The sequence below is a fragment of the Calonectris borealis genome, chromosome 1, assembly GCF_964195595.1.
Source record: "Calonectris borealis chromosome 1, bCalBor7.hap1.2, whole genome shotgun sequence".
NCBI classification, from domain to species: Eukaryota; Metazoa; Chordata; class Aves; order Procellariiformes; family Procellariidae; genus Calonectris; species Calonectris borealis.
This window is the reverse complement of record NC_134312.1, coordinates 187,138,319-187,160,942: the sequence shown is the minus strand read 5'-3', so window position 1 is coordinate 187,160,942 and position 22,624 is coordinate 187,138,319. Positions and strand designations below refer to the sequence as shown.

The 22,624-nt window shown below is 40.9% G+C and overlaps 1 protein-coding gene across 2 annotated transcripts in view; it reads left to right on the top strand.

The window, feature by feature from the left end:
* The window catches only part of ENOX1 (ecto-NOX disulfide-thiol exchanger 1), a 376,506-nt gene that overhangs the window by 324,055 nt on the left and 29,827 nt on the right, over positions 1–22,624 (top strand). For both annotated transcript variants that reach the window (XM_075139390.1, XM_075139385.1), the window contains one exon: positions 8,702–8,886. In XM_075139390.1, coding sequence (XP_074995491.1) covers positions 8,702–8,886 — 185 coding nt within the window. The remainder of the gene's footprint in view (positions 1–8,701; positions 8,887–22,624) is intronic.

Sequence of the window (22,624 nt, the reverse complement as noted above, 5' to 3'; positions counted from 1 at the left end):
AAAAAAGGGCCCTTTGCTTTAAAGAGGTGACCTGGAGAAAATTATCTCAACGGGGCAGATTAACTAGCAACTGTCAAAATATCATTTACAAGCTGTGTAGATTCCTATTCTCCAAAGAGATGCTGTCAAGTAAAATAGACCTAAAATGTGACAGGCTTTGATATTATTGTAACAAGGTGGTCTCTTCCAAATTCTAAATATGCATTTCAGTAATGTGATGTGACATCTTTGTAGGAAAAGTCCAAAACACTTAATGCTGCAATTTACCTGGGACAGAACTGGGTAAGAGGGGACTGGAGAATGTACTGCAAAGTAAGTATGAGTGAGGGAAGAGAGAAACATCTGGAAATGTCAGGCAAGTGGGAATTACAAATGAACAAAGAGATGGACTCATGGGTTTGGAGCTGAAGGAGGAAGTGAATTGAACAGAACCAATACAGAGGTAAAGGAGAGGAAGGTACAAAGAGAGGGGTAGAAAGATTGGCTTAAAGTAGGAGATTAGCCTTCTGTCTTTTGAGCCCTCTAGAGAAAGTTGGTTCACTGTTTAAGTGGATTTTCTGCAGCCATGAGGTCTAGATGAATGATCCCAAACTGAGCTCCTGAGCCAATGAACATTTGTAAGACTGTAGTAAGTAATCTGCATCTTATTCCTAGGACTGGCTGAAACAGTGAGATTAAATTGCCTTGTTGGTGTTTTTAATTAAAAGTCAGGGTTTGTGAGAGCATGGTGAAATACAGAGAGTGGGTACTGATCCACAGTCTAGAAAGTTTGGAAGCCACTAGTCCAGAAACTTAAAGTGGAGGTTTTCAGTTAATGATCTCTCTAGGGTTTTAAATAAAATGTCAGATACCGTGAGACTCATCATAACACCACAGGAGTTGGCAGCACTGCTCTCCAGGGCATTCTCAGTCCATTGCAGAGCCAGCATTTGCATGCTACTTTTTGTTATTAGGCCCAGCTGGATTGTAATCTGCCCTCCCTTTCCCTACACCTTCTTTGCTATTTGCAAAGAGATATGCTTCATTACACAAGAAATAATAAGCCTTCATAAATTACTGGTGAGCCACATATGTAGTAAACCTGGGAAAGAACAGTGCTATTGCTGAAGTCCGCTAAGCAGGAAGAAGTTTTGTAAACTGAGAAAATCTCTCTTCAGAGAAATGCTTTGGTTTCTCAAATGTTACACTTGTTTGTACTGGACGGGATGGATAAAATTGCAGTTAAATGACGGTGCAACTTCTTTCTTTCTCCTTTTTTCTTCTTCTTTTTTTTTTTTTTTTGGCAGCATCTTTCCATTTACTAATTGTTTGCCAGCAAGTTTTATGTGAATAGGAAGCCTGAAAATAATTCTCATGAGTATTCAATTTGAACATCTGGTATCATCATGAATGTAACTGGTATAATGAGCTTCTCTGCATTGAACATAGGCTGCATGGTGAGGAAAGGACTTTGAAGCAACTGCACCTGAATAAAGCAGGTTTTGTAAAAGGGTGAATCTCCCTCCCAGTGTGAGGGCCCTAACTCCCACTAATATTAATGACAATAACCCCTTCTCATATAGGATAATTAGTGCCCTTAGAGTTTAAATTTGCAGGTACTGAAACATTCAAATGAAGGGTGCCTAACATTAGAAAAAAATGTGGAAATTGCTTCACTGTTTGGTTACATTATGTCTGAGGGGAAAGAAAAAACTGTTCATGGCTAGGTTAGCTTGTAATTGCTCCAAATTATTTATTTTTATACCATTCTAATTCTGTTTTCAGAGTTTATTCAGGCTAGTTAGCTAGCTGCTTTCAAGCTTTAACCAAAGGATTTTTTTTTAAAAAGCCAAGTGACATAGTCTATTTTTGTGGAAACATGGGAGAACAATGGAAGAGGCATTTATTAAAGAACGCAGTGTAGGAGTAATGTTGCTTTTATCTGCTAATATCAGACATATTTCAATGCCCCCATCATTGACATCTGAGCACCATTTATGCTGGTAATCGAGTATTTAGTAACTGTCCATAAAGAAAATAAAGTATCCTCTAGGAACTCAAGGCAATGGATCAAAACCACTTTAAATATCGGAGGACTCCGGAGCCTGACATTGTTGTAAAGTGGGCTGAGAAGATGCCTCAAAGCAACCAAGGTGTAGCTTAGTCTTGCTCTTCCAGAAAGCTTCCTGGAGATACCTTCAAAGAGTTGCTTTCCCAAATGCCTTTGAACTGTGTACAGAGCATATGTAACTAAAACTTGTTCTCAGAGCTCAGATTTTATGGTAGGGTTTACAAAAGTCAGGTGTGAGACAAGTGGATCTCTACCTGGGCAGTTATAGATAATAACGGTCTCAACTCATTCTGCCAGGAGCTGACAACTAGTGGAGAATACCGAGAGAGGGTCAGCTGTGACAGTTTGTGGTGGAGACATAGCTTAACACTTCTCTAGTTGCTCAGTTGTGTCCCCACCTCAGAGGCCATCCAGCTTCCCATCTGCAATGAGGGCCATGGCTTCCTTCCCACTACCTCACAAACCTCCTGCAAACCCGACCTTCCCACCCACCTCAAGGTGTGGGTCACTCACTGGCATCACCTCACACACCCCCTGCCGCTGAGTGACCACGATGGGATCCTCAGACTGTAGCACAAAGTTTCATCTCCTGTGGGCTGAAGCACTAAGTAGAGCCTTTTAGGGTAAAACTGAATGAGGCTCCAGTGGTCCCACCTACGAAACAAAGTTTTTTCCTTCAAGGCAGCCCCAGTCTCAGCTTTGCCCTTTCCTGACACATGTCAGCATGCACGCACCAGTGTATCCTCTTATAGTTTTGCATTCAACATGAAACTGGGCCCATTACTCACTTTTGAACTCTTCCTCTTTATACCCAGTAACTCTTAAAAATGCCACCGCCTTTCTTCTGCCACCACCACCAGTCCTGCCACACTTCCTTTTCTCTTCCTTCACATATTGAACTCAGGTCCAAAATTTTCTTTTCTTCCACCTAGCTTTTCCTGGAATCTGACCTCTGCCTTTATTCTGTCAAAACCTTGTGACCCAAAACTTGTGACCTCGTGTTTGAATTCCAGGAGTTCCTTTTCCTTGGCCCTCACTTGAAGCCTTTCTCGAGATAACACACAACATATCTCCTAAGACCATCCACACCATACTTCTGCTAAGACCATCTTCCTTACGAATGACAAATGCAATTGTTGTATAACTTAGCCTGTTTTCTACAGCATCAAGACATAGCTCATGCCCTTCCTGATCCTCCAGAAACATTTTTACTTGCTGATTTTCCTCTGGTTGTACTGCTTCACAGTTCACCTATTTGAAAAACAAGCAAGCTAGCTAGAGGCCAAGAATAACTTTTATTGTTTGTATTTGTAGTTGTGAACTTTGTGTCCTTATTTCTCTCCTCTCACATTTGTTCAGTCCCTTAAGCTGAAAACTCTTTGAAGAAGTAGCTGTGTCTTGCAAGATGGTTTTTTTTTTTGACATTGTAAATGCTCTGCAATGGGAGTGATGCAAAAAATTACCATAATAGCAGCCATCATTTTGACTGTTTTTGATGCTTTCCTTGTTGCTGTTATCAAAAGAAGCATTATATCATTTAAAACCTTATTTTCAAGTCAGGAAATGAGGATAATGGCATTAGTAGAACTCAGATGGCAGGAAAGTTTGGGAATATACTCTTCATCTGTTTTCATCCACGCCACTGTATCGATACATTGGCTAAAGTTCCAAAACCCTGAGAAATTCTGCTGAAGAGGTTAGACCAAAAGACTGAAGATAGGCAAATAAGCACAGAAGTTTTCAGTTTTATGATCTATTTCTACACAAGTATAGAAGAATCTATAGAAAAACAGATCTATAGAAAAAGTTCTGTTAGTCTGTGCTCTTGAATTTACAAGAGGGTTTTCTGTTATTGTTCTTAGTGTTTGCTCATCTGTTTTTCAGATACTACTTCCAGATTGCCTCAGACTCCTGAGATAAGCTACTGCCTATGCATTTCAACTTGGAGTGTCCCCAGTATGCAAATTTGTAGTCTGCCATTAATGTTAACTGTAATGTTATTAGGGCATCATCTAATGAGAAATGCACGGCCCAGGTGTGCATTAATAGCACTGGTAGAAAATTTTGAATTCTCCCTAATTTCCTCAGTAAATAGATACATTCAGAGACGTGGGGTGTTCACTTTATTTCCTGGCCACTATGCCATGATGTGTCATAAAATACTACAATTACCCTGTATCACCTGTGAACGCTTCCTCTATGTTGGCTCCAGTGGGCATTATTATGCATTAGGTTAAATGTAATCACAGAGTACCAGCTAAAAGTAAAAGGTACAGATCAGTACTACTCGTAGAGAAAGCATGCTCCTAACTCTCCGAGATAGATGCCCTAGAAAAATAAATTGTTTGCTTCTTCTGAGACACCAGTCAATGAGCATATCCTTAGATTTCAGTGGATTTCTGATCAGCCAGTCACTTCTTGTTTTAAAAAGAGTGTCTTTTTGCTTCGGGTCTAGCCTCAGTCCACTACATGGAGTCTATCTTGCCACTGAGGCTGTGCCAAATTGTATATAGCACTTCTGCCTCAGCACAAGGAAATCACCCTAACCTCTTAGAGGTCCTCAAAATATCAGTGTGAAGGGTTCCCGCGCTTGCATATGTCTAATCTTCCTCCAGCCGTTTCTCTGAGACTGGCAGGTATCATTTTGCATCCCTCAGTGAAAATGCTGTAAAGCTGGTTTCCAGCTGTGTTTGTTTAGGTAGGAATATTTTCTTCCGCTTGCAGCATGGGCAGCATTTGAGAGTCTTGTTGGAGTTGTTTTTTTGATCGAGCTTCTGTGTATATAGTTCTTCTGTAAATGCTTTCAGAATTCATTGTCTTTTTATCCAAAGATGCTTTTTAGCATGTCTCAGAGAGGGATTCTGTAGATAAGTATCTGAACTACCAAACGTAAAATAGCATCAGAAGTTACATTGAGGTGAGCTGAGTAAACCTCTTTTTTCAACAAAAAAGATATTCATTAACTTTGCCAATTAAGTCACAGCAAAAATTTCTGTAAAAATCTGAAAAATATTTATGTTTTAAAATGCAAATTCCTTTTCCCCAAAAATTCTCATCTAATTTTTATTTAGTATTCATTGAAGTGTCTTTTTATATAATATATAATATAATTATATATAATTATTATAAATGAAATATAATTAAATTATAATTCATTTTATATATAACAGGTATTTTGTTTGGAATCAAAAGAGACATTGGTCTGAATCCAGAATCCAGTTCACTAAAATATAAATATCTTAAAATTATAGTAAGTTAGGTCAACATAAAGAATGTTTCTGATTTTGTTTAAAACAGTTACCCAGTGCTGAACGAGCTGGAGCCCCTGGGCTCTGCCAGATGTCTTTCTTTGACTTATTCTCCTTTTCTGCTAACCACTCTGTCCGCACATGTTAGGAATTGACTATTTGTAGCTTTAAATTAAATAGCAAAAGAACTACGTGTATTTAATGCTATATCGTTTGTGGACTCTTACCTATAATTAATTCATTTAAAAGCTTGTGACAATTTGGTATTCTGTTACACTACGGCTATGTGTGTTGCATCCTCCTTATTTAAGGACATATTTCTACCTTGGACTCTGTCTTTAATTGCTTACTATGAGTGGCTAGGAAGATCACCAGAGTGTATAATAACGTTGATAAGAAATCGTATACCTCTGGGAATCCTGCCTAATATCACAAACTTATCTCTGCTGTATTCTTATTCTCTCACTTTAGATTGTTTGGGATATTTCCATTTTGTCTTAAACTGGATTGTAACCTCTTCCAAATACAGCCTTTGTCTTTCGGTGTCTTCAATCCAGAATAACAGGGCACCCATCTTTGGATGGGACTTCCTCATAGTACTGTAGTGTAATTATTGTCATATAGGTTTTAATACAGTATACTAAAAATAGTTTGAAAATAATAAAATAAAATAATGGCATTCAGAGGTGCAACTCTGAATTTTTTAGCAGTGTAACAGTGAAAAAGCTGTGGTTTATTTATAAAGGAAAAAGGGGTGGTTACCTTCACTGCTTATGTAGAATGTGACTTGCTCCATTTGGATGAGTTATTTTTTAAACCCTAGTACGTTCATCACCTACAGGTTACTTACTTTTGCAATATGTCGTAGCCCTTTCCATTTCCCCTGGTTTGCTGCCCCTGTAGCAGACTTCTTGCGCTGTCCCTAGCCCCACTCAAGGTAGCCTGAACTCACCCAGGAGGACAAAAGGAGAAGGAGATCCAACTGGGCTGTAGTGTGATCCAGAAAATACACGACAGCAGCTTTTCCAGGTAGGGCAGCCTGAACCTCAGCTGAATCTGGGTCCTAACCCACATATCAGTGGGGATGGTGATTAACAAGTACGTAGGCCTTATGCCTTCCACTTATACAGCAGCTCTCTGAAGTTTTTTAAGAGCTGGATTAGGCGATGGACAGCAGATGAATTACTGCTCCCAAGCCACCATAAAAACTTGAGTATGCCCATGATGGTCTCCTTTCATGCTCTCAGAGAGCAGAAGGATAGGCAGTTTCTGGCTGGAATAGAGTATTGCACTTAAAAAATCTTTTTTTTTTTTTTTTTTTACTTTAGGGAGAGTCTAATTGGTATGAGTAAGAGAGTACAAATGACAGAGAGAGACCAAGGCCTGTAGTGACAGGACAAGGGGCAACAGTTTTAAACTGAAAGAGAGTAGGTTTAGATTGGACATAAGGAAGAAATGTTTTATGATGAGGGTGGTGAGACACTGACACCGGTTGCCCAGAGAAGTTGTGGATGCCCCATCCCTGGAAGTGTTCAAGGTCAGCTTGGAGGGGGCTTTGAGCAACCTGATCTAGTGACAGATGCCCCTGCCCGTGGCAGCGGGGGTTGGACTAGATGATTTCTAAAGGCCCTTTCTAACCCAAATCATTTAATTTTGACTTGAGTTTTTGTTAGACTGAGGTTTTTATTTGCTTGGCCTTTTTTTTTATTAGTTTTAGCATAGTTTGTTGGCTCTTACAAAAAAAAAAGGATTTCATCCTCTTATTTGCCCATTGGACTCATCATTGCAATTTCTTGAGGGTAAATTTTGTCATGGAACGATGATTACATGCTTTTCGGAACAATTTAATTTGATGTAACAATACTGTAACTGTTGCTAAATCTTCCAGAGAGTTTCTGTAGAATATCCAAATTAAGCACAATAACCAATCCATGTCTGCATTTGAGTAGTAGCTAACTGTACTTTATTTTGGATAATGCATTTGTACTATTTTAAAATTAGTAAAAATTATCTGAGAAAAAGGTAGATTTGTCCTACCAAAGATAAAATATTTTTATTGGTAATGAAATATTGTGACATTCTATCTAAGTGCTGATATAATTTCACAAATGTGTTGAATCATGTTATCACAGGGAACAGGGGACTCTTTATCTGCGGAAGGTCTAGTCAAGAGAGGCTTAACATTAAATGGAGTTAATACACAATTTCCTATAATTTGGAGTTTAACTATATTGCTATTGTAGATGGACAAGAAAGAATTCTGTGATACCAAGCCTGAAATCATTTAATCAGGAATGTAAATCAGTTATGTGCTTCAGTTACCAAATGTTGATAGAATTGGCTATGGTAGATTGTTGTTTTTTAATTACAGCTGCTCTGTAATGTTGTTGTGTTACCAGGTTCCAAGAAGGAAAATAGTATAGTATGGCAGTTTGCTATGCCAAATGACCATAGCTACTGCCAAGCATAAATACTACCAGGAGTGGGTTCTTCTATAGGATGACAACCATATCCCTAAAGTAATGAAAGCCAAACTTCCCTATATGTATTTGTGTTCGGATAATTTATTTAAATAATGTTCCTAGTACATGCTTTATAACCTTCTGCCTTTTGCTACACAAATTTCAGCTTATATTGCAGACTGTGCAAGTCATTTGGCAAATGTAATTTCCATCCCTGCATACTAATCGATTTCTTCACAAACACCTGCTATCAGTTATGATAATAAAAATGCCATTCTAAATTGAAAAGGGGCCAAATGGAGCTTCCTAAGGAAATGACTTAAGTGTCTTTCAATGCCTTTAATGTAGTAATGTTCTTGTAGTGCCAACACTTTTTTTGAGCATTTGCATTTTATATAATTTTACTCTATTACATCATTTTTCTGTCTAAATGGTTCCTCATAACCGTTGCTACGAAGTAGTTCATAGCGAGGTTGGAGAGGAATTTCTGTGTTTCCTCTCTCATGGGATTAAATCCAGTGAAAATTCCTTAGCACAGATCTGATTGGAACATCTGGCTGCTACACTAGTATAATTATTAAACGGTTGTACAAGTTCCTATAATATCACTGGGAAGATGTTGTAAAGTTGGTGGGTGCTTTGCCCTTGGACTGCATGCCAGTTTCTTCCTAAAATATAAGCCTAAATTTAGCAGCCAGATTGCAAGTAGCGTTTGAATTATCCAGGGTCGCTTTATGGCTCCTTCCATCCCAGAAAATAACTTCCCAGCAGCAGTCTTTGCCAGAACCTAATCATTTGCATCTCTGCTGGGTCTTGTCTCAGCTCTGCAATGTCTCACTGGCTTTCAGCTGTATTGTCATCTCCCCTGACAATGTCCTCTGCATTATTTGTAAGGAAACAATCCATTTTACTGATTTCTTCACATTTTCATTTTCTCTTAGCTCTAGCCGCCCAAGCGTATGCACTAAAGGAAGAGAACGATAGTCTTCGATGGCAGCTGGACGCTTATAGGAATGAAGTGGAGCTCCTGAAACAGGAGAAAGGGCAGCTCTTTCGAACGGAAGAAAGCCTGACGAAGGACCAGCAGCTGCAGTTCCTGCAGCAGACAATGCAAGGCATGCAGCAGGTATTGCTATGGAAGAAAAGCACGGGTCTTCTTTTTTAGGAAAGTGGTACCATGGGGCTGAGCTGTACTCAAGACCCTTAGCCATGAAGGGCTTCATTTCTTTTCAGAGTCAAAATCTTATGGATTTTAGATGGGGAAAAGGAGAGGAGGAATTGGGGACATATTTAGGAATAGTCATTTTAGGAATTCATAAACTGTAAACCCATCGATCACTCAAGGAAACTGCTTATGCATGTTCTATTTAGGAGCAAATTACTTCAGTACATCCCCTATTGCTCTCCTCACTTAATCCAATTGGCCTTGCACAAAAGTTCAAGAAAGTTTGTCCAGTGTAGCATAGTCAGTGCTCTGTGGTGCCTTCATTTGCATTCATCTGCATCTTTAGATGCATCTCCACTTCTCAGCTCTGTCTTTTTTCTGCTGACTCTTGTTTGAGGATAACTGAGACATCTCCAGCTTGTCCAGACTACCCTCATGCTAACTTGCAAGTGGATAGCAACATCAATGCTATCTCCTGAGCTTTTATCATTTATGCTGACCCATGGATGTAAGTAACCTTTTCATTCAGGCAATTTTTAAGTGGTTCAGTGCAGCAACAAACTTCTTCTCTGACACCCGTCAGACAGAAAGTGCAATGTGTCTCTTTGGGGGGGCATTCAGTTTATCTTACCCATTCTCCCTTATTTGTCAGTGTGCTCCTGGCGTTATGCAGGGCAAGTCTTGGCAAGCGCATCCAGACTGCTCCCACTGCTTCGTCTGACACATCCATAACACGTATGTGTTAATGGAACACATAAGCAGCTCTCATTCAACACGCAGGTGTATAACCTCTTTCCTGCCCAGGCACTTGTATTCAGCTGCTACGTGACAGCGTGCAAGGGCAGTGGCTCACCATGACACTGGACTGGGCTCCCGTCTAGAATGAAGCTTCTCAAGATGTCACTGCAGAGATTAATTTTACCGCCTTCATCTGTGCCTGATCAACGCGTGTGCTCCTCTATCACTCCCGGTTATTAGATTCCAGAAGGGGACAAGTTGTACCCACTTCCGGATTGTACTGAGCTGTTTTTTAATGACAAAAACCAGGAGACATTCATTTACATATGAGCTGCCTGGTTGGATTAGGAATTGCATGGCTATCACGGTACCCATCGAATCCAACAAGTCTGCAAATCCCACCTAACACCAAATAACAGAGAACAAGACAAGCCTACATGTGTGTTTATATGAACATAAACCCCTTTAAGCCTGCAGAGTTTTACAAAATTAGGGTGATTTATGGTATAGTGGAATAATTCTGAACAAAATATTTGAAAAATAGAAAATAAGTCATTGATAATTCAGGAATAATATCTTTCCCGAACTTAGGAATGAAATCATTAATCAGAAATACTTGAGGTTTCAGTATACTTTAGATATGCTTGAGGTCTATTCACGATCTTCTCCTTATATAAATGGATACTTAAATATCACTGGCTTCATTAAATTTAACTGCATATATAAATATTGTGCTAAATTTCAGCCTGGTGCTAATTCTCCATTAAAATTAGTGAAAATTTGGCACAAAATATTACTAAATCAAAATGCTAGAGCCCTAACGCTCATTTTGCATTATTATAATTTCCTACCTGGGGTCTGGATGAAGGATAATCAAGTCTGTAGAATATAAATAGATTTTTATTGTAACTTCAAGCAAATGTTAATAATGCAAGTCAATAACAGAGAGTGACTTCCTTATCTCTCTGTTCAGCTAGAAACGGACACTGTAGTCTCTATTCCTCTGAGAGTTTCTATGTTCCTGACAATTTTTCTGTGAGGTTCTGAATTTTTTTAGTTTGCCATCTTGGGGTCAGACCTACTTACTCCCGATGGGATATAATTAGAGATGGCCCAAGGAACTGGAGAAGACATTGCAGATAATCCAGTCTGACAATATGCTGAGGAGGGCAGCAACACAGAAGCACGGGAGGTGGAGTTCAGAATATTTGGTGGGAAATTATCAGTCAATTAAGCAGCTGGATGATGGCTTTGGATTTCAATGATTAGCCATAATCATGACATCCCATAACCTTTGTGCTTTTCATGCAGTTCATGCATGAATATTTAGAAATAAACCTTTGATTTAGGTAGACTGTTTTATCTCAGCTTGGTTTTGTAAATGCTGAGAGATGACAACCTTAGCTGAAATCCATCGGTATAGCAGGTGCTCAGCATCTATGGAAATCAGTCTCTCTATGAAATATTAAACATATAGCCAGGACTTGAGCAGTAATAATTTAACAAGAAGACCTGTATTCCCTTTTATCCTTTTGTATATATTAAAATTAATTTCAGACAAGGTAAACTGAATGCCATTGAATTCCTGAACCCTGCATATATGTCAGCATTAGAAACATGTATTCCTCCTCCTTCTTTCCTCTTCATTCTCCCCCGCTTTTTCATACACCTCTTCTTCTTCTAACTTTGAAAACTAGAGAACAAGTGATTTGAGCTGCAGCCTGAAAAGCAGATTTATCTATCTGATACATTTTCAGAATCAAGAAATTTTTTTGTAAACACATTTGGTGCCAAACAATAGCAAAATACACAACATCGATGTATTTTTAATGTACTTCTACCACCTGGATATTTTTCAGGTTTCTTTCCCACATTTGCCGGACTGATGAAATGAATGTTTATTTTCTCTTCCATCACTCCTACTGATCCAAAGTAGCATCAGCAAAATCACACAGATGTTTGCTTATGAAGAATACCTTATGGGCAGTAGTAGCAACCTGCTTATTTATTGTGTCGAAAAAAGAAAATCCTTGGACTAATGACATTGAACTTATGGGGTTTTCAGTCAACTTCCTCCATAAAACTGTGTCACAGTTTAATTTCATACCCACTGTGAGATCTGAAACAAATGGAAATAATGTCTTGTATCCATGGTAACAAATGAGATACACTTTACCTGATTTTGAGATGGAAATTGAATTAACTTGTCACTGCTGCATAGGTGGTATTGCCTTCAATTTATTTCTATATGAGAATACACATACCAACCAGATCACTTTTTGAATGGCTCTGTTTTTCCAGCAGTGTTTGGTATTCTCTAACAAAGCCTGTGATCACAAGGAAGGATGTTTTAGTTGTAACTATTTTTACAATACTTCACAGCACAGCTGTAAGAATTTTTTAAATCTTGTCTCTCTGTCTGAAATGTTTTACCAGATACATGACTATAGGTAATGCAGAAAATATCACCTAGTAGTGTTGCTTAATGCTTACCATTATAAGACTCAGTTTTCAGTGGGTATATAATTTTTCCAAATTTTAGCCATTTGGTTTAGCATAATGCATGTGGAGTAGCAAGCAGAATTCTTTTGAAAAAATTCTCATCAAAATGTTTCAGCCATTCCAAGAACAAAGCGTGGAAACTATGCTTTTCTTGTTTGTTGTCCGCCAAAGAAAATTCTTGAGGAAATGCACTTGCCACCTTCATGCTTTGAAACAAGGACTCAAAATTTGACAGTGAGTCTCTATTGAATTAATGATGTGATTTCCACATCCTTTATAAAATCTGCCTGAAATTGATAACGTTACAAGCCTTTGAAAAAAGCCACATAGGAGATGTCACTCATTAGCACATATCCAAGTAAATTTTAGGTTTTTACTGGTCATACGGGGTTGTTCATGAACCACGTCTATAGCACAGCCATCAATGCAGTGTTTTACTCCTCAAGTTAGTCCTAAGTCTAAAGAGCACACCTCCTTTAGCATGGCTCTCTAATTGAACAAGTTAGTTCCACCTTTTCATCAGGCTTAATTGGCCAAGGTATGGGGCCATGCTTGCATAGCTGTACTGATTGCTGAACTGGTTCATTTGCTGATAGACTGGTAATTCTGCACGGTGCTTCATTGCATCATGTAAATGTATGATAATGTTCTTTCCTCTCACAACTCTGTGAGCATGATGGGCTGAATTTAAGCTCCTGCAGGCAAGGGTGTCATCCAGAAATCCCCATTTAAACCATGATTCCACCTATGTTTTCTCCAGGAAATGTACACAAATGCCTACAGTTCTGCTATCGCAAATGCCAGGTGTATCTGGGACATTTAAGAGGCACCTCATTGCCCCGGTCCCCTAAAGAGACCGATTCATCAGCTGAGCTCGGGTTCATACTCCTAACACACAACGACAGCACAAGCTCCCCTTCGTTGGCTGTGATGCATTAAAGCCTAGCCATGGGGTTATTGCATGAGCAGGGGGTGTATGGGGGTGTCTCTCCTAAATTTAGGGCTTGGGGTGGAAAGCAAGAACAATAGGAACAGCCGTGGGTGGTAGGCGTAGGGCTGACATAAAGGCTGATGCACTGCTGCGAGTGCCACCGACTCTGTTAGCTCGGGATGTCTCAGCAGGAGACTGAACGTATTCTGGCCCTATTGATGACCCACATGGGTGTTAATCTGATGCACCGTGATGAAAGTCCTCTTTTGTCTTGTCTTCTTTTTTTCCCCAAAGAGTCTCAATTTCACTCGAATAGCAATGCAGATTGCGAACCTGAGCAGTCAGAAGCCAGCAATTGCCAGAACTACTGCCTGTGTATTTTGCTTCGTATACCTCAGAGACCCTTCCTCCTTCCCCCGCAAACAGAGAGTGCACAGTTAATCATCACCTATTCAATACCTTCCTGTCCTTGCTGTTCAATATGCAACACAGGGTCTTACTGCAAAGGCCACATTGCTCCTGACATTTCCTACCTACCGAGGACTAACTTTTGCAGTTTACTAATCATTTAGCATGTAAAATAAATAGCACGTGCATCTGAGACTGATACACCTTATTTCAAAGGGCTCTGATGAATGCCAGATGAGTAGCAATCATTTCAGGCTTTCACTGTTCATCCAGGGAAGGACAGTTTGCTCTGTGATATGCCTCACCTTGTGATTGGGAGGGTGAGAAGAGCCGCTGGAGTGCATCGCAGCTCCCTCCTTACACTCACTGCTCCCTCAAAGGAGGATGGCCAGGGTACATATTTCGTAATGAGGACTGTGGGGTGCACACAGCTTCCACAGTACGGATGCTCATTGGGAGACGGATTAGGACCCTTTTGTCTAAGTGAGATAGCACAAGGGTCATCTCTCAGCTTTTTAAGCAAGATCATATACCTCTCATGTACAGTAACCATTCTGTGTAGAAAAGCCAGAGGTAGCTAGTGTTGGCCTTACTGTGCTGCCTTTGAAATGAATTGGATTTCTGCCATTCCCTGCCACTGGAGAAGAGCTAGTCCATTTTCAGATGTCCTCACTGAGCTAGCAGAATTTTTTTTCTACAAGCAAAGATGACATTGCTCTTTCCTCCCGTATCCTATATGAAAAGTAATTTTTTCTCATACAAATAATGGAAGAACTGACTATTCCCATAGTCCACTTTCTTTCAGTGGGAGCAGAGAGGAAAAGCACATTTCTGTCCAGGAGGCTTCAACAGCTAGTAGGGTAGGGCATCGTGAGACTTTTTTTCTATATCACTCTTCTAACCAATCTACCACCTATTAAATTCCAATAAGCCTCAGCTGGCATTTAGGTCTGCAGCTCTCAGATCCTTCACAGATGTTGTTAACTGTCACAGCCATTCCTTTCTCTCACATACAAACTTTCTGAGATGTCAGCAGTCACAGACACATATGCTGTTGCCTGAAAATTGCCGAATCTGGTGCCATGTGAGTGCCATGACCATTATAACAACCATTTACCTTTCAATATACAGGTTCTAGTAGCAGTTTAGCACTGAAATTAACATCATTGTTGAACAGATGAAGCATGTTACGGCTATATTTATTAATATGGCCTAAATGCAGAGGAGATTTATAGTCTTTTTTTATCTACCTGCCTTTTGCTCGCCAAACATCTATTCAGCATATAACCCACCCAATGTACTTACGCACAACTATAAGCTGATTCTTCTCCAAATGCAGTATTAAAGAGAAGAGTAAATAAAAGAGAGAAAAAACATTAACCCTTGTATTTGCATTTTACCTGCTGAATAAACAGACCAGAATAATTTAAGTTGGAAGTGTTTTTTATTACTACTCTTGCAGTATGAATTCCAGTTAGATCTTTCTGTTTTCCTGTAAAAGTGGCACTGGAGTAGTAATGGCAATATTGATCAACACTAATAATTTTATAGGGAATGGATACAAGATAAGTGCAAGGGACTGGACCCAATGTCCAGATGTTCACTTCCAGGCCTGTCTCTTCTTCTCTCACCCTGTGGCTGATATTTGGAAACTGGTTAAGAAATATGTCTGCTCCCAGGACAGAGAGAAATGTTCCCATAAGTATTATCTTGTGCTTTTCAGGGCTCTGTACAGTACTGTCCATGTTCAAGCTTCCAGAAAATACTTACTCTTTCTGACTATATTAAAAAAAAAGAGCAGCTGGCAATTAAGTGCTAATTATTTACCAGATCTCAGACAAGCCAAATGGGTTCTCCTCTGTGTTTAACAACCTTTCCTTATTGAAAGTAGTGTTTAATTTCCCACTTCTGCCACCACCACTTCAACAATATTAGTGGAAGTGTAAATAAGGGCCCACAGTTGCTTTAGGCATCATATTCTTGATAGCTGTTCTAGTGGTAAGATGGTGGAGAGTAGCATCTTTTTGCCTGCTACCACTGGTAAAGCTAAACTGAGATTGGCAGCAAGAATAAATACTTCAGAGAGAAATAATCAGGTGCACACATTTTATTTAAAATATGAAAGAAATCAACTGATATCTTCATTAGCATGCTTCTGTAGTCTACTGGTGGTGAAGGACAGATCTCATAAGTTTTACAGTCCAGTGATCATACGTGAATTCTTTAAAAGATCCTAAATACTAGCGTTGGCTTGCTGATTACATAGTTTCCAAATGCGTTTGATGCTATCATTACTAGGAACTCTGTTTCCACTACTAGGAAATGTGTTTCAATGGGAATTACAGTGGGTAAATTGATTCTCTTCCCTAATGTCATTCTTCTAATTAAAATGTGTCAGGTCTTTTTATTCTCCTTCAAAATAAATAAAATATTTCTTCTTAAATAGGAAATCAAAATTTAAAAAATCTGATTTGATTTGTTGAGAAAGAGCATGCTGTATCATGCTCATTTGCAGTCCCATGAAAGGAGAGATGGGATCATACAGTTCAAGTGCCATTGCCTGGTGAGGAGGCATCCACAATGCACAGGTACAGGTGAAAGGCTGGAGAGGATGAGGTTGCTATGAATGGATGATCATGTCTTCTTTTGACTGTGCATTGTACCAGGTGCCTACTGGTTGCCTTGTAGAATTATAGAATCATAGAATCATTAAGGTTGGAAAAGACCTCTAAGATCATCGAGTCCAACCGTCAACCCAACACCACCATGCCCACTACACCATGTCCCTAAGTGCCTCATCTACACGTCTTTTAAATACTTCCAGGGATGGTGACGCAACCACTTCCCTGGGCAGCCTGTTCCAAGGCCTGACCACTCTTTCAGTAAAGAAATTTCTCCTAATGTCCAGTCTAAACCTCCCTTGGCACAACTTGAGGCCATTTCCTCTTGTCCTATCGTTAGTTACTTGGCAGAAGAGACCAACACCCATCTCGCTACAACCTCCCTTCAGGTAGTTGTAGAGCGTGATGAGGTCTCCCCTCAGCCTCCTCTTCTCCAGACTAAACAACCCCAGTTCCCTCAGCCGCTCCTCATAAGACTTGTTCTCCAGGCCCTTCACCAGCTTCGTTGCCCTTCTCTGGACACGCTCCAGCACCCCCATGTCCTTCTTGTAGTGAGGGGCCCAAAACTGAACACAGGATTCGAGGTGTGGCCTCACCAGTGCCAAGTACAGGGGCACGATCACCTCCCTGCTCCTGCTGGGCCACACTATTTCTGATACAGGCCAGGATGCCATTGGCCTTGCAGGATATGAGGGCAGAGGGAACATGATGTTCATCTGGGATCGGCCTTCTTCCTTTGATCAGGATCAGAGCAAACTGTAACCTCACCTGTCCACTCACCTATTGCCAGTAAAGTCAAGGGCTATGTAATAGGCCAATCACCTCATTTAGCAAAGGTTGGAGGGAGCTTTATTGATGAGGTGCAATGGGCTTTGGTCAGACTTCTCCCCTCCACAGGCCACCATCAAAATCAAAGACCTTGTGTAATTTGCTGTGAAAGTCAGATCCCTGATGCTAGCACTAAGTATCTATTAGTAAATTGTGAGAATTTAACTTCTGAGAGGAGGGATTGACTCTCTAAGGTTCCTAAGGACTTGGGTCTTTTCCTTATTTGCTGCAAAAGTCCATAGCTGGCCGAAGAGAACTTGTCTTTCTTGAGGAGTAAGAGATATACTTAAAAATCACTTGGGAAAGGAAAGCTGTAGACTGGCTCTTAAGCTGTTTTTTGCACCATCCATGGTCTCCTTTCATCTGCTGTCCAACCCCTAACACTGCCTCTTGTAGCTGCTGTGGCTGAATTACTATGCCTCATAGAAACACAAGAAATTGAGAGCTAATTGTCTGATACCTACTAGGTAGTCTTTAGAATCATAGGAGAACATAAGTCAGAAGGTCGATCTGGAGGTCACGTACACCATCCCTCTGCTCAAAGCAGGGGCAGCTCTGGAGTTGTCTCAGTTTTGCTCAGGACCTTGTCCAGCTATGTTCTCCGTACCTCCAAGGAAGGAGAGTCCACAGCTTCTCAGAGCCCTTGTTCAAGTTGTTGGCCACCCTCGCTGTGGAATATTTTCCTTATATGTAATAGAAATGCTCCTTGTTGAATATGTGTCTGTTTGCCCTCAGCCCTTATCCAAGAAAAGCCTGACTCCAAGAAAAGCCTATCTTCTCTGTATCCTCCCTTTAGGTAGTTTCAGTGTGTCTGTGTGCTAGGTTAATGGTTGGACTTGATAATCTTAAAGGTATTTTCTAACCTAGACGATTCTATGATTCTATAATCTGCCTGTTTTCTCATTTGGCATATTTCTCAGGTTCAATCCTGCCTCCTCCTACTCTGAGTACTGTAAAGCTGTAGGACCTCTGCAGTCAATCTAATAGCGAGGGGAGGGGAGCATCTCCCTAAGGAAGCAGCTGGACAAAGTTCTTCAGTAGTGCCACCATACGCACTCACCCATCAGGTGTGTGTCCAGCTCCCCGGCCCCCTCTGAGGTGGTTAACCTGTGGAGCCAACATGTTCAGCATGGTCTTTGCCTCTGGCCAGAGAGTCAGGAAAACTCACTTTGCAGGCGGATGCCCAACAAGCAGGAGCTGGGCTGTTGATCCACGTGCAGCTCTTCACCAGCCCAGGGCAGGGGAGTCAGGGCTTGGACTCCTTCATCATTGCAAACCCCATGATCCTTCCAAATAACGCCATCCGTGTAGTTCATATGACACAGACGGTCCCCAAGAGGTGGGAGGGATAAGAAACATCGCACTATTACACTGTGTTTCTTTTTACTCCCTTAAAAAAATCCGCAATCATACTCTTTATTTTAATAATGCCTTGTCGTACATTAGGATGGCGTGTATGTTACTGCTTACTGCTGCAACATGGCTAACTTCCTTGAGGGCTCATTTCTAAAGCTTCTTTGACTTGTCTTTCACATTCTCCTGTTTCCTTGGTGATTTGTCTGGCCTCATCAGCGTCTTGTTACTAATGCATATTTGCTCAGCTGGGAAGTCACTTTCTCATTATTCAAGCCTGCCATGTGCTGGCCATTTGTGATATGAAATCTTGTCTGTCTTACAAAAAGAGAAAAACACTCTTCCAGACGGTCTGTGGAAGTACTGGGAGAGGGATTTGTATTTTTATTTTGCAATTGGCTTCGTACCGGAGATTTCATTTTGATTCATTATTTCTTTTCCTTCTACCTAAGGAGGATTCTGAAAAGAAATATTTGCCATCCTTCCCCTCTGTATTTGTGCACATCTAGGAATTTTGAAACACTTATTTTCCTTGCTGATTTTTGTCCTTTTCCCTTTGGCAAACTCTAACTTCCTTTTCTTTCTATAAAATAAAGCTAGAAAAGACACAGTGAGGTTTTACTTGGGGGAAAAAAAAAGAGAATAAAACCTCAGAAATTGCTAGTATGAATGTTTTAATTTTTAGGTGAACTCTGCGGTCCTTTCAATGCCTGTGATTTCATACTTTTTAGATCTCTGATTCCAGTGTAGTTTAGGGGAAAGGACTGTACTTTTGCACAAGTGAGAACTGCTTCCTGCGGTTACTGCAAGCCTTGGTTTCATTGGGATTGGAAAAGGTAGCCTTGGTTGGGATACAGCCTGCCTGTCTGAGGCACATAAGTTTTGCCTTCATTTTAGGCACCTAGTGAATCAGATCTCCCCATGTTTCCTGTACAGGGATATATTCCCTATAGTAAGTGGAGAGTAATACGCTGCCCCCAAACATTATATGGATAGGAGAATTCAGTTTGCCTGAGTTCACTAGGTGTCTAAGATGGCCATTCAACTGAGTTGGCTCAGCTAGGCTGTGTAAGACCATCCCTCTTTGACTGATATACTCATTATAGAAGAGTTTGCCCCAGATCTTTCCTGGACGCTCTGCAGCTACTCCAGAAATGGGAGAGAGAGTCTGTGCCTCCTTCCCGTGGCTGAACAGGCTGCGTTTGCTGAAACCGCCTGCGCAACCTGTGATCAAAGTCAGCGCTCCCACCTCAGAGGTGTTCTTTTGTCTGCTCTTCTTTACTTCCCTTTCTTTAAGGTCTTTGTAGCCTTTTCATACTTTGTTTCAAGCAGCTGTAGAGAAAACCATAACCAAAATAGCAGGGGCAGGACCATTCAGCAGTATAACTGCTAAACTTGTGGCAAATGCTGGTTTTCCTTTTTCATTATTCTGTCAGCCTTACAGTATCTTAAGTATAGCCTCAGGCCCTGTGGTCTCTTCTGATCTGCCTCCCCTTTTTTAGCATGCTAAGTTGATGGTTTCATGCTGGAAACCATGCTTTCCTTCTGAGACCCTTCTCTGTCTTGCTAGGCTCGGTGTGTGACCACGCTTCTAGATATGTCCATAATTTATATTTAAATGTACACATGTAACTGCCTTTCGGGGAGCAATGAAGAACTGTGGGCAGGGAGGAGGAGAGGAAAGAGGAGTATTTCATGGCTGCACAGTGGTACACAACAGCAAGCTATTACTTTCCCTTTAGGGCTTCTCATATATTTCGAGGCACTGTGTGCTGTTTGGTTGTTAGCATTCTTGGCCACACTGGCACCGCATTGTACACAGTCTGAGTAATTCAGCTGGCTTCAATAATGCCATCTATATTTAATGTTTCAGAAGCTGCGACGATTGGTTTAAGATGGTAATTTTCTGTCTGCGCTTTTGAGATCTACGCAATATGGGTGGTGCTGAACTGTCTCTGACAGATTCAGCATTGGAGGTGGGAATGTGTGAAAAAAACAAAATAAAACACACACATCCTTCCCCCCATATAAAGAAATGAGCTACCCGCTTATGTATAGAGAGGATTTGGTCCTCATGAATGAAGGAAGCTGAACACTGGAGAGTGATATTTACCATTTCTATACAGAGCAGCTCCAGAGCTGCCACTGGAAACAAGCAATCTGTCTTGCATTTTTTTGTCTAAAATGCATTGATTGATCTCTGGAGAGACAACCTGTAGGTTAATTCTTTCTCCTTTTCTGTCTCCTCTCTGGAAATGCCGGTAAGAGGATATCAGTGATGCCTACCCATCTGATCAGGACCTAATACACGGCTTCATTTCTTAGGGTCAGCCTGGCAGCCATGGTAACAAACGGTTTTGGTTGCACGTAGACCAGCTGAGCTTCCAGACTGGTGCTGGTGGAGCTCTAGGCCGTGCAGGTGTCTCTCTCCAGGATCCTCAGAGCTGCAATGAGCACCGTGAGATGCTTTTCTGCTTCCTGACACTAGGATTTTGGCTTAGGGAAAAGACCCTTGCATAACTTGCAGGGGACCCTCAGAGACCCGAAGAATTGCACACTGGAGGACTACTGGAAGACAACAGGAGAATGAGCCAGGTATTTCCTGGCTGTGTAACCAAGAAGTCAGTCCTTTGCTTGAGGAAATTGGGGAACTGCTGTCTGAATGCCATGGCTGTGCCACAAAGCTGGGGACATCAGGGCTTAAACGAAATGGCCAGAGACAAGATTGACGGAAGGGACACTTTGATAGCTGTGCTGGCACTAGCTGTGAGACAAGACAGCAGGATATAACAGGTGGGAAGCGGGGTAGCAAATGCTGCGTGGGTGGGTGGGCATGGGGGGAAGCTCTGGCAGAAATGCTGAATGAGATGGCAAAGGAGGTGGAACAGTATCAGATAGCACAAACATTACAATCAAGAACAATTTTTTATTTTAATTGATTGTGGTGTATACTTGCAGGCAATCTGAAGGGCAGCAGAAATATCTATAGGATCAATTTTTAATAAGCACATTTATGTGAAAAACAAAATAATTTTGAATAATTAAATACCATCATCTTGGCATCATTCATTACAATCTTTATGGAGAGGCTGTCTGTTAATAAGCAGGCGTGACAGCCGTCCCTGTTATGAAACTTGCCTCATTCCTGCCAGTATAAGATCCTCTTCCCATTTGCTTCTAATTTTGCCAAACGTCACGTGTTTGTGCTGAAATTTTTCAGGCTGTTCATCTGTCTTAGGCTGATTTTTTTTTTCAGTCAAAGCTATTTCTTCATTTTCCAAAATGAGACTAGAAGGGAAAAATATGCTGTTTGGCAGGTATGACTCCATGTTACAACTTCCTGGTGGTGGCATAAGCCACTCGGGTAAAAGAAATCTCAGAACGTGACCCATGCAAAATGAGCAGGTTCTGCAGCTTTTAGAGATAAATACGAGGGAGAGAAAAAGAAAGAAGGTTAAACCTCCAGGGGATGGCTACAAGGTTTAAACAATTCTGACATCTTTGGGGGTTGAATGGGAACGTCCCAGTTCTGTGAAGGAAAAACCTTGTGTGTGACTGGGAATATGGTACCTTAGATACAGATACTCTGTTTTCCACCCCTGTGAAAATAAGACCCATTTGCTGTCTTTGAAAATATGAGCCTATGCACACACGGTAAGCCTGCAGTAGTTGACAGTTTAACCATTAAGACTGCTGGAAGGTTTTATCTCATATCAAGTGCTTTGCAGCTCATACTGCAACCAGAATGCACACTCTTTTACCCTGGGGCAACTGAGCACGTTGGATGTTTTCCTGGGATTCCTGTTCCTGGATGGTCCAGAGCCAAGTACAAAGATGCAGAACAGAGAGCATCTCTCTCTCTCGTGCTCTCAGAGAGTGTCTGCCACACCACTTCCTCCCATGCTTGGACAGTTTTGGAAAAATTGCCTCAAACACAAAACAGAAAAAGTCAGGATCAAAGGAAAAGGGATATAATTAGAATAAATCACAGTGGGAGATTGCAGTGGGAGATGTGAAAATAAAACAGTGGAAGTTTGTGAGCTGATCTGCGGTATGTAAAACTTGGCCATGGAAGAGCCATGGGGAGGAGGTTGGTAGGATAGGGAAGGAGATTTTAGTTCTGTCAGAAGTGTAACAAGTTCAACCCATGAGTGAAACTTGGTTTACCATTTGTAACAGTCATTCAGTAGTGAAAAGGCTTTCCAGGGGCAGAGATGGAGTGAAAAATCACTTGGGATCTTCCAGATGGGAGTTTATATTGTTCAGAAGCATGGGCTCTAGAGTTTCTCCCAGAAGCTGGAGTAAAATCTCTGAACCA